Source organism: Apostichopus japonicus, chromosome 17, assembly GCF_037975245.1.
Source record: "Apostichopus japonicus isolate 1M-3 chromosome 17, ASM3797524v1, whole genome shotgun sequence".
Lineage (NCBI taxonomy): Eukaryota > Metazoa > Echinodermata > Holothuroidea > Aspidochirotida > Stichopodidae > Apostichopus > Apostichopus japonicus.
This window is the reverse complement of record NC_092577.1, coordinates 27,784,748-27,795,410: the sequence shown is the minus strand read 5'-3', so window position 1 is coordinate 27,795,410 and position 10,663 is coordinate 27,784,748. Positions and strand designations below refer to the sequence as shown.

The 10,663-nt window shown below is 37.8% G+C and overlaps 1 protein-coding gene across 1 annotated transcript; it reads left to right on the top strand.

Moving 5' to 3' along the window:
- The first annotated feature begins 3,011 nt into the window (after positions 1-3,011).
- LOC139985022 (zinc finger MYM-type protein 1-like) lies at positions 3,012-8,023 on the top strand. Its single transcript, XM_071999202.1, has 4 exons — positions 3,012-6,361; positions 6,664-6,979; positions 7,148-7,471; positions 7,590-8,023. Exons 1-4 carry the CDS (start codon positions 4,973-4,975, stop codon positions 8,006-8,008), a joined length of 2,448 nt encoding a protein of 815 aa, XP_071855303.1. The 5' UTR covers positions 3,012-4,972; the 3' UTR covers positions 8,009-8,023.
- The last annotated feature ends 2,640 nt before the right edge of the window (positions 8,024-10,663 follow it).

The following is a 10,663-nucleotide window of genomic DNA, read 5'->3' as shown; positions in this document are numbered from 1 at the left end:
CTTAAAACTTACAACTGAATAGGAATGGTATTCATTGCAATAAGAGGGTCGATGAATTCTGCGTTCTCAAGCAATGATGCATACACTTCTGATAGAAATGGCTGTTATCACGTGAGTTCACTGTGACAGCAGATATTCAACATCATTACCTAATGTTTTAGCATTAAATGAATGGCTGATTCATGTGGTTGTTATAATAACTGTCTTCTCTGATCTCGAATATAGTGTAACTTTCTTATTTTATGTTACTTTCTGTTTCCTATGTTTTTTAAACAAGGTCGGGGTAAGACTTTTCATTAATTCTTTGACAGACTTTATCAGACAGACTGTATCTATAACAGCATGCTCCATTCTAGCATGTCGATTGCTTTAATACAGCGACGTTGGATGTGCGACCACGTCACTCGGTAAATTGTATTACATTAGAAGCAGACTGATTTGGCTGAAATCGCAACTCTTTACTTTCCTCGAATGTTGCTTACTTTATTCAGATAATTGTTGAAACATAAAAGTAAACATTTCACTAACTTTACTTTCTGCTTTTGATTTTCATTAGAAATTTCATTTTAATTTTGTAGTAAAAATATAGCATTAACTATTAAGAAATAAATACATCTATAGACGTTCATGTGAAGCGAACAACCCCGTCATGAAGTAAATGCTGCCAAAATTATTTAATTTAACTAAGTTATAGTACAGAGGAGCAGTGGAAACGTCGTCAAGTTACAAGAAGACGTATAATATGTGAACTTTCGTATCAAAACTAAGCAATCTTCTTAGCCAACTTGCAAAATAGTGAGTTAAAAGTATACTACAGTTGAGTGAATTATCAAATGTAATAATCTGATAAACAAGGCTCAAGTTTGACAGGTATTAACACATACAAAGCTGTGAAGGAAATGTCCAAATTCAACGTTTATTGGTGATATATTCTGTATACCATGATTCAGAGTTACAAATGGAGTTCCACAGACGATAACGGGTTTGAAAAGTAGAAAAGAAAGAGTTTCTCTTTAAGTTTATACAACTAAGTAAGAATGTTGAGCAGACGATTTGTGAGAGTCGTCCGTATCAGGTTCCAAACAATAGTGTGTGCACCTCAGATTAAGTTGATCAACTATATGTATGGTTTCATGACGTCGGAGTATTGTACCAGCGTCACGCAATACATCTCAATACATTAATAGCCGCTTGTTCTTGCTGTATTTATAATACTTCACTATGCTCTTGCATGTTGAGGATTTGGAAAAAAAAAGAGAATTGTTGTAACATAAAAGAAATATACACTTCAGTAACATTACTTTACTAGAATATTTTGGCCTCTTTTAGAGAAGGATGGTAAGACCTTTTAATTTGAAGACTGATAGTTAAGTGATCAAAAATCTTCACAAGTAAATACGCCTAGACATGCACAGTAAGTGAAGAACCCGTAAATGAAGTAAATGCTGCCAAAATGATTTTTGTTTTAATTTAAGTCGAAGTACAGACAAGTAGTGGTATTTTTTCCATGTAACAAAAGTTGTTTAACATGTAAACTGACATACCAACACGTAACCAATCTTCTTACCTAACTTGCAACATAATGAGTAGAAAGTATACTACATTTCAGTGAATCATCAAGCGTAATGATCTAAAAACAAGACTCAAGATCGAGATATTTACACGTATACGAAACTTTGAACGGTAATGTGTAAATAAAACATTGATTAGTCCGAAAAGTACAAAACAATGCATTTCTCTTTAAAAGTATATAACTGAAGTAGAATGGTTTGCAAACGATGGGTAGAGTAGACCGGAAATCAAGTTCCAAAAAAAAAAAATCGTAGCCACCTCTGATTAAGGTTACTCCAATCTGTGAGAATCCACGACGACAAGGGTGATATACCAACATCAATTAATGTTTTACATGAATTAAGCAGCTAATTGTTCTGGCTTGCTTTATAACACTAAACTATGCTCTTGCATCTTGATTACTTAAACAATACACTTGCTGTACCGTAAAGAAATCCTCATTTCAGTAACGTTAATTTATGATCATATTTTGACTTCTTTTTTATTTCTCTATCGTAGTCACTGGTAAGATATCTTAATTTATTCTATATCTCATGTCTTTATGTACAAACGGACTTACACAGATCGTAACGGGCTCGAAAAGCACAAACAATGATATTCTCTTTAAAGTTATATAACTGAATTTCTCCAATCTGTAAGGATTCCCGACGACCAGGGTAATATACCAACGTCACGTAATGATTTTCATTCAATGAACAGACAATTGATCTAGCTATAGTTATAGCACTACACTATGCTCTCGCACGTTGAGGTATTAAACAATAGATATGCTGTACCGTAAAGATATATTCACTTCGGTAACGCTAATTTACGATAATATTTTGACTTCTTTTTGTTTCCCTATAGATGTCAGGGGTAAGAAGTTTGAATTTGAATTCTAAGAGTAAAATATAAAATTATTAAGAAGTAAATACGTCTATAGACATTCACATGAAGTGTCGACCCTCTCGATGAAGTAAATGCTGCCAAAATGAAGTTTTGTTTATACTAAGTCAATGAACAGACAAGCAGTGGAAACTTCTTAAAGTTATAAAAATCTGGCAAATGGAGTACCCTTCAGTATCGTTTTTTACCTTCAATTTTTATATATTTACTAATTTATATTTCTCCTTTCTCCTTAAAGAAAAGGTTTTAGACACTGCATTTAAGTTTAGAGGCTTAAATTACAGTTATAGTAACCTAATGTTGTGTACAGACATTTAAATGGTAACAAGTAAACTGTTGATTATGTCTAATGAAATCTAAATGTACAAGACTGATGAAACAGGCACACAATTTTTAAAAAGACAGTAATATGTTTGGTGCTGAAAAATAGTTGAGGAGCTTAACAAACCACTTATTCATATTTAGCAGGGTTCTCCTCGTAAAATAAATCAAACTGTGTTTGGTAACAGTCGTATCCACTTTAATATCGGAATAGTAAATATGAAATGAACCACTGGCGGAGAAACAGGGGGGGTTGGGGGGGTTTTAACCCCCCCAGTTTTTGAAGAGGGGGGGTTGGCCCACACAATCAACCCCCCCTAGTTTTTGCCAGTAATGTTCTGTTATAGCCTATGTTATGTGTTCCAAATGGCATAATAAATAAAATTATTAAATTTGAAATTGTTAAAGTCATTTCAACCTTTCACCTGGTAGGCTACATCAACAATTAATGACCGAAAATCCAGTTAGAATTGACCCACTCATTATTTCTAGCCCCTTTCCCCCACCTTGCGCATTGGAACTTGTAGCTCATAGCGCTAACTTCACCCCACAACAGACATACATAAATAACGTTTTGTTGCTGTTGAATAGCTTTGGAACTGTATACACTTGCCAACTTCAACGAGGTGTTTCTAAGTACATGTACGTAGGCAACATGAGTGTCGAAATCTGTCGCTAGGCTAGCGCGCTTTGGCACTATCAACGCGAGGTCGATTTCGCCGCACGTGCCTTACGTCTTACAGTTACACAGCACCGTTTGGTAAAAATGTACTCTTATTGTTTTAGGCATGCATTGATAATTACATTGGTTGTGTTGTAGGGGACTACCTTAGGAGTTAGGACTATTTTGGCAAAGTTTGGAGTATGTGATGACTGTAGATTGAAATAACTGCCCGTTGCTAACTTGCTATGGCCACCGGCCCACACAATTTCGCGGAACTGTGACTTGTTGACAGTTTACGTATAAAGTCAACGCAAATAATTACGATTTGGGCACTACTGTTTTTAATCGTCAGTGAGTCATACTTACGAAAGAAAACTCTACAAATGCAAGTATGTTGGCCTATAATCATGGTCAGACTTGTTTGTGGGTCATAAAGAGTGAAATTCCGAACAACAATAAAGAAAATAATGATCAAAACATGATCGATTCAAAAGCCTATAGCGTTACGGTTTATGTTTGTTAATTGGTTTAAGTTTAATTTGTTTTAAGTTTGTTTAGACAGCACGGCACGGTTGTCATGCATAACTGACGTGACACTTCGGTAGGCCTACTCTATAAAACGCAGCGTGTAGAAAATTAATGACTCATTCGGTTTCTGTACACTGCGAGTTCAGTCTTTTGACACCAAAATTTAACACACGCAATCTGGTGTTCAAATAATTTTGAACACTTGTGTTAAGATTCTGAACACTTTTCTCCCTAAAGTTTTGAACGCTCAGACGCCTATTTCAGCATATTTGTTCCATCTAACTCCGGACGCCTATTTTAGCACTATAAGCATACAGCAACCTCGCAACTCGCAAGCGTATATGGCAAGCCATGTGGGACAAACACTGCATAATATATCAGCGTATTAATCGTAATTTATACGCGTATTAATTGGAATATATACGCGTATATATTATTAGCCAATCATATGGCCCAAATATATCCGCGTATTAATTCGAATATATACACGTATTAATTCGAATATATACACGTATTAAATTAGAAAACATGTGGGGATTAAATCCAATATATGCACGGATTAATTAGAATATACACGAAAACACATTTCCGCTCTTGCTGTGTACATACCAACGATGAATGTTTTGGTGGGCTCGCGAGATCACTTCACAAAGCGAAACTTTACACATGTACAACACATATATTCGAATTAATACGCGTATATATTCGAATTAATACGCGGATATATTATGCGGTGTTTGCAGTGTCCCACATGGCTTGCCATTAGCTTACACAGTCAGACATATCTATTGTCCCAGCTCACAGAGCTCAGTAAATCCCATCCCTACTGGCAGTTTTAAGCTCTGCCTGGACATGCAGGGAAGGGTAAAGGGTTAACATACCGGTATGCATAAAATTCCAGACCAAATTTTTAAAGTTGATTCTGAAGGTTTGTGATAAAAGCTACTTACCGGTATTTATACCTTTCTACTATGTATACCTGTATATGTATATGTAGGCATCATGGCAGATCGACGGTCCTCCAAGATTCCCAAGAAACAAACAGAGAACAAGATAACAAATTGGTTCAAGCCAAATCAAAAGAAACCAGGAGAAACACGATCTGTTGTAACACCTGCTCCCCCTGAACACCCCAACAGGAGCAATAACAACAACGCGTCGGGTGGTGCTACTGCTATACACCATGTTGAACAAACTATTAGCAGCGATGAGGAAACTGCCACTGAGGAATCTACCAATGCAAAGGCAAGCAGTCAACACATGGAGCCTTCTGGTGACACACCTCCGATAGATGTCATGACCGGAAATCCTAGGAGACGAAATCTGCCTGATTCTCCATACCACCCAGAAGATACATCCTGTATCCCACCAAAAGTTGCAAAACATCAGCAGTTCCATTTTCAAGCTAAATGGTTTAGCATGTACTCATGGCTACACTACGACCATGAAAAAGAAGGTGTGCTGTGTTTTTCCTGCCATGACGCATATCAGAAAGGTTTGCTGGATATTGCAAGAGTGAAAGATCTTGCGTTCATCACTACTGGATTCAAAAATTGGAAAAAAGTAATGGGACGTGGCAAGAAGGCACTGGGCCGATTTGAGCAACACCAATTGTCATCTACACACAATTTTGCACTCAGCCAGTTGAAAGCACAGGAGGCCAAAACTGTGAGAGCACTAATAGACTCTCATTCTGCAAAACAGCAAGAAATCCACAGAAGAAATCTTGTAAGGGTATTTACTTCAGTAAGATACCTTGTACGCCAAGGCATAGCATCTCGAGGACATGACGAGGAAGAGGGAAATTTTTGTCAACTTCTCAAGTTGCGAAGTGAGGATGATCCGCACTTGGGTCCATACCTTTCCCGTGATACTAACTTCACCTCCCATCAAGCCCAGGAAGAGATTATGCAGATGCTAAGCCACAGCATTATCCGTGATATTGTTAAGGACATACGTGGTCATGTGGTATTCGCGGTAATGGTGGATGGTACGCAGGACATTAATGGAACTGAACAAGAGTCTATTTGTTTCAGATCCGTTGATGATGAGCTTAATGTCAGAGAAGATTTCATAGGTTTGTATGAAATGGCATCTTCCACCGGTGAGGCTATCTCCATTATGATACTGGATGTAATCGCTCGTCTTGGCCTTTCAGTCGAGAATTTACGTGCACAAACTTATGATGGAGCATCAAACATGAGCGGCAAGTACAGAGGGTGCCAAGCTAAGATAAAAGAGAAGCAGCCACTAGCGATGTACTTTCACTGCAGCTCACATGTCTCCAACTTAGTCATGAAGGATGCTGTTACAGAGTGTACTCTGGTGCGTGATGCCCTACAGTGGGTCCATGAACTTGGTGTTCTCTACAGGAGATCAGGCAAATACAAGGTATGTCAAATTTGTTATCATTATGAATATGCATGATATCATTCTCTCAATTATAAAGAATAGAGAGTAACACAGCAGAATGACACAGTCAAATTCAATTGCAAAGTTATAGTTTTAAGAATTTGTGGATCTTTACTAATGCCAACATTATGCTATGACCTTTAAGGTGGAGATCCGATGGTCTATTACAGGGACAGTGACAGAAAATCTGAATCTTCAGTGAAAATTAACTTCACCAATGCATTTAGCAGTTGTACCAAAGACAGTGCCCTCGATCTGTATTCTTTGTACTTATCTTTTAGGGCATATTCAAGGACATCGCTGCAGATATTGAAGGGTTGGGAGGTACCAGCTCAGCCAATATCAGACCATTATGCCCAACTCGGTGGCTCTGTCGTCAAGCTGCAGTTGACGCTGTTATTCAAAACTATGAAGCAATTCTGGCCAGTTTGGAAGAAATGTCCCACGGGATATCCGATACCTCTGCCAAAGCAAACGGCCTCCTTGATAGATTTCAGAAAGCAGAGGTTTTACTTGCTTTGAAAGTGGCAAACAAACCACTAGCATCACTGGAAACACTCAACCGTGGACTTCAGTCGAAGTCTGCTAACATTTCAGGTGAGAGTTTAGGTCGTAATTAATAGGATTAAAAAATAACATTGAATGGCAGGGACATGTGAAATGAATATGTTGGTAACAGCTAAGCATGTTCATGGGCAATGTAGTTCAATTGACCAATTTTAGTTACTCAAACTCATTTACTTTTTTTGCATTTTCGGAAATCAGGAATGCTGGAATCTGTTGCTAAGACCACTGCACAGCTCGAAGAGCTTCGTAATGCTGAGGCATTTCACGAAATCTTTAGAGAGACGAGTCTAGCAGCAGACAAGTACGACCTAGACCCGCTTCAGATACCAAGACGGAGGCAACCACCAAAGCGGATTGCAGGGCCAGCTGCAGGCTACAAACCCACAACTGCTGAGGAATACTACAGGATACAGTATTATAAGCTTCTTGATGGGATGCTTGGCAATCTTCAGGAGAGGTTCGATATTTCGTCCAATGCTGGCCTTTCAGATTACAATGATCTGCAAAAAATTCTTACAACAGGTGCGTTTCCTCTTTTGAATTTTGAATGTAAACTTACCTGGTAAATAAAATATGCCCATTTATGTCAGAAAAGTATTCCAGATAGTACTGTTTAGACTGTTTGTTTTCTTATTCATAGGGAAAGTTGACGAAGTGATCGTAAAGAAATACCCAGAGCTGTCAGATCTAAACCCAACAGCATTCAAGACGCAGCTGGATATGTTTCTACAGACAACAAATGCCACATCCATGCATGAAGCCAGTCTGGCTTTTCGTGGAATGTCAACAGAAGTAAGGGCTCTGTTCCCCCATGTGCTGATGCTCCTCCGTCTTTTATTGGTCTGTCCCGTTACCTCATGCGAATGTGAGCGCAGTTTCTCCGCTCTCCGGCGTCTGAAAACCTGGTTGCGCAGCACAATGACCCAGAGGAGACTCAACCATGTGGCCGTATGTAACGTGCACAAGAGAAAGCTGGATACAGTGGACATTATCCAACTAGTTCGGGAATTTGCAGGAAGGTCGCAAACAAGAAAGAATATGTTTGGAAACTTCACTTGAAATAGCGTACGAGGCGGGGGGGGGGGGGGCAGACTGCAAATTTCCAGAGGACAAGAAATTCGGGCAAAAGTCCCTGAAAAATTCGGGCAGCCTAAGAGGAGAATATTAAATAAACAAATATAAATATATATATATATATATATATATATATATATATCAGGAATCCTGCAAATTCCCGAGCTAGTTGGTTCGAATCCCGGTGGAGGCTGAAAGTTTTTTCTCTGTTCTTGATTTTCCAACTCATTACGATTTTCATTAATATATATTCATTTGCCTTTGTCGTTTACCTCCGTTGCATTAACATTAAGTCTGTTCAAAAGTATCTCTTTCGAGATCCGGCTTTAGGAATCACAAATGATTTTCGAGTTGGTTAGCATCATGTTTGATCTCTAGAGAAAGGCAAAATATGTCACCAAAAACAGAACTAGTATTGTTCGATACAGGTGACAAACGCCTACAGTGGAATTACGATCTTCCTTACCGGTTCAGAACCTCTGGACATACAATCAGCGTCCATAGCCTATTGGTTAGGGTGTCCGCGTACAGAGCGGGAGGCCCGTGGTTCGAATCCCGGTGGAGGCTGAAAGTTTTTTCACTGTTCTTGATTTTCCAACTCATTACGAATTTCATCGATAAATATATATATATATAAATATGCAGTACTTGCCCGAATTTTTTTCAAATTTTTGCCCGACAATTCCATGATTTTCTTTATTTAGCATCATGATGCCCGAATATTTCCGTGTAACACCACCGTAAGCGCAGCTCATCTGGGCTACCGCGCTTTTCGCACGATCAAATTTTTTTTTTCTAACTTGTCAACTGTATATCTAGACATCCCCGACATGAGTGTATATAAGAAACATTTTCTTTTTCATGGATGGTGGTGGGGGGGGGGGGGAGTGCCTACAAGCCTAGAAGTACAGGTTTATCATATTCTTTGTTATATTTTATACTTTTTTGTGAGACAAATTGCAGTCTCACCCGACACAGCGACATTATCCCGCCTACGTGTCGTATGTTTTTGTATGTTTGTTTTTTCAAAACAATGGTTGTTTTTCTGGAGGTAGCTGAGTACTGTGTTAAAATAATAAATACGGTAACTAAATAGGAGCTTAAAAAATATACTGTCCTATATTTCCCCTTCAAAGTGATGTTACCATTTTTTCTTCTTCTAATTTACCAAATTTTTTGGGAAGTGTAAATTTCTAAAACGTGAGATTATAAAATAAAGAATGTTTAGATGCAACTTGCAAGGCCTCAGAAGTGCCGTTTCCGGCAATCTGAGAGGCACTTTTTACCAAAAAAAATTTTGTACGCTACGCGCCAACCGATGGTGGCGCTCCGCTTAGATAGTGAGCCGGCCTGCAACCCCCCCACCTCTGACAAGAAATCTCCGCCACTGTAATTCACTCAACTGTAGTATACTTTTAACTCACTATTTTGCAAGTTGGCTAAGAAGATTGCTTAGTTTTGATACGAAAGTTCACATATTATACGTCTTCTTGTAACTTGACGACGTTTCCACTGCTCCTCTGTACTATAACTTAGTTAAAGTAAATCATTTGGCAGCATTTACTTCATGACGGGGTTGTTCGCTTCATATGAACGTCTATAGATTTATTCATTTCTTAGTAGTTAATGCTATAATTTTACTACAAAATTAAAATGAAATTTCTAATGAAAATCAATAGCAGAAAGTAAAGTTAGTGAAATGTTTACTTTTATGTTTCAACAATTATCTGAATAAAGAAAGCAACATTCGAGGAAAGTAAAGAGTTGCGATTTCAGCCAAATCAGTCTGCTTTTAATGTAATACAAATGAGTGACGTGGTCGCACATCCGACGTCGCTGTATTAAAGCAATCGACATGCTAGAATGGAGCATGCTGTTATAGATACAGCCTGTCTGATAAAGTCTGTCAAAGAATTAATGAAATGTCTTACCCCGACCTTGATTAAAAAACATAGGAAACAGAAAGTAACATAAAATAAGAACGTTACACTATATTCGAGATCAGAGAAGACAGTTATGATAACAACCACATGAATCAGCCATTCATTTAATGCTAAAACATTTGGTAATGATGTTGAATATCCGCTGTCACAGTGAACTCACGTGAGAACAGCCATTTCTATCAGAAGTGTATGCATCATTGCTTGAGAACGCAGAATTCATCGACCCTCTTATTGCAATGAATACCATTCCTATTCAGTTGTAAGTTTTAAGAGGATCCCCTTGTTTACTAATTGTCTTACCCGCTACAGTCGCGAGGAAGTTCTTTTTGTGTTAAAAAAGTATCAGTGGAGTGTACCACAACAAAACACAAGAGGCATTCAAAATTCATTTCATTTATACTATATTCCGATATTAAAGTGGATATTATCACTAGGCACAGTTTGATTTATTTTACGAGAAGAACCCTGCTAAATATGAATAAGTGGTTTGTTAAAACTCTTCAACTATTGTTCAGCACCAAATATGTTACTGTCTTTTTAAAAAATTCTGTGCCTCTTTAATCAGTCATGTACATTTAGATTTCATTAGACGTAATCAACAGTTTACTTGTTACTTCCTAAATGTCTGTACACAACGTTAGGTTACTATAACTGTAATTTAAGCCTCTAAATTTAAATTAAGTGTCTAAAACATTTT

Coding starts and splice junctions, on each gene's coding strand:
- LOC139985022 (XM_071999202.1), top strand. CDS start 4,973: ATGGCAGATCGACGGTCCTCCAAGATTCCCAAGAAACAAACAGAGAAC. Junction 6,362..6,663: donor GGAGATCAGGCAAATACAAG/GTATGTCAAATT, acceptor CTTATCTTTTAG/GGCATATTCAAGGACATCGC. Junction 6,980..7,147: donor GAAGTCTGCTAACATTTCAG/GTGAGAGTTTAG, acceptor TTCGGAAATCAG/GAATGCTGGAATCTGTTGCT.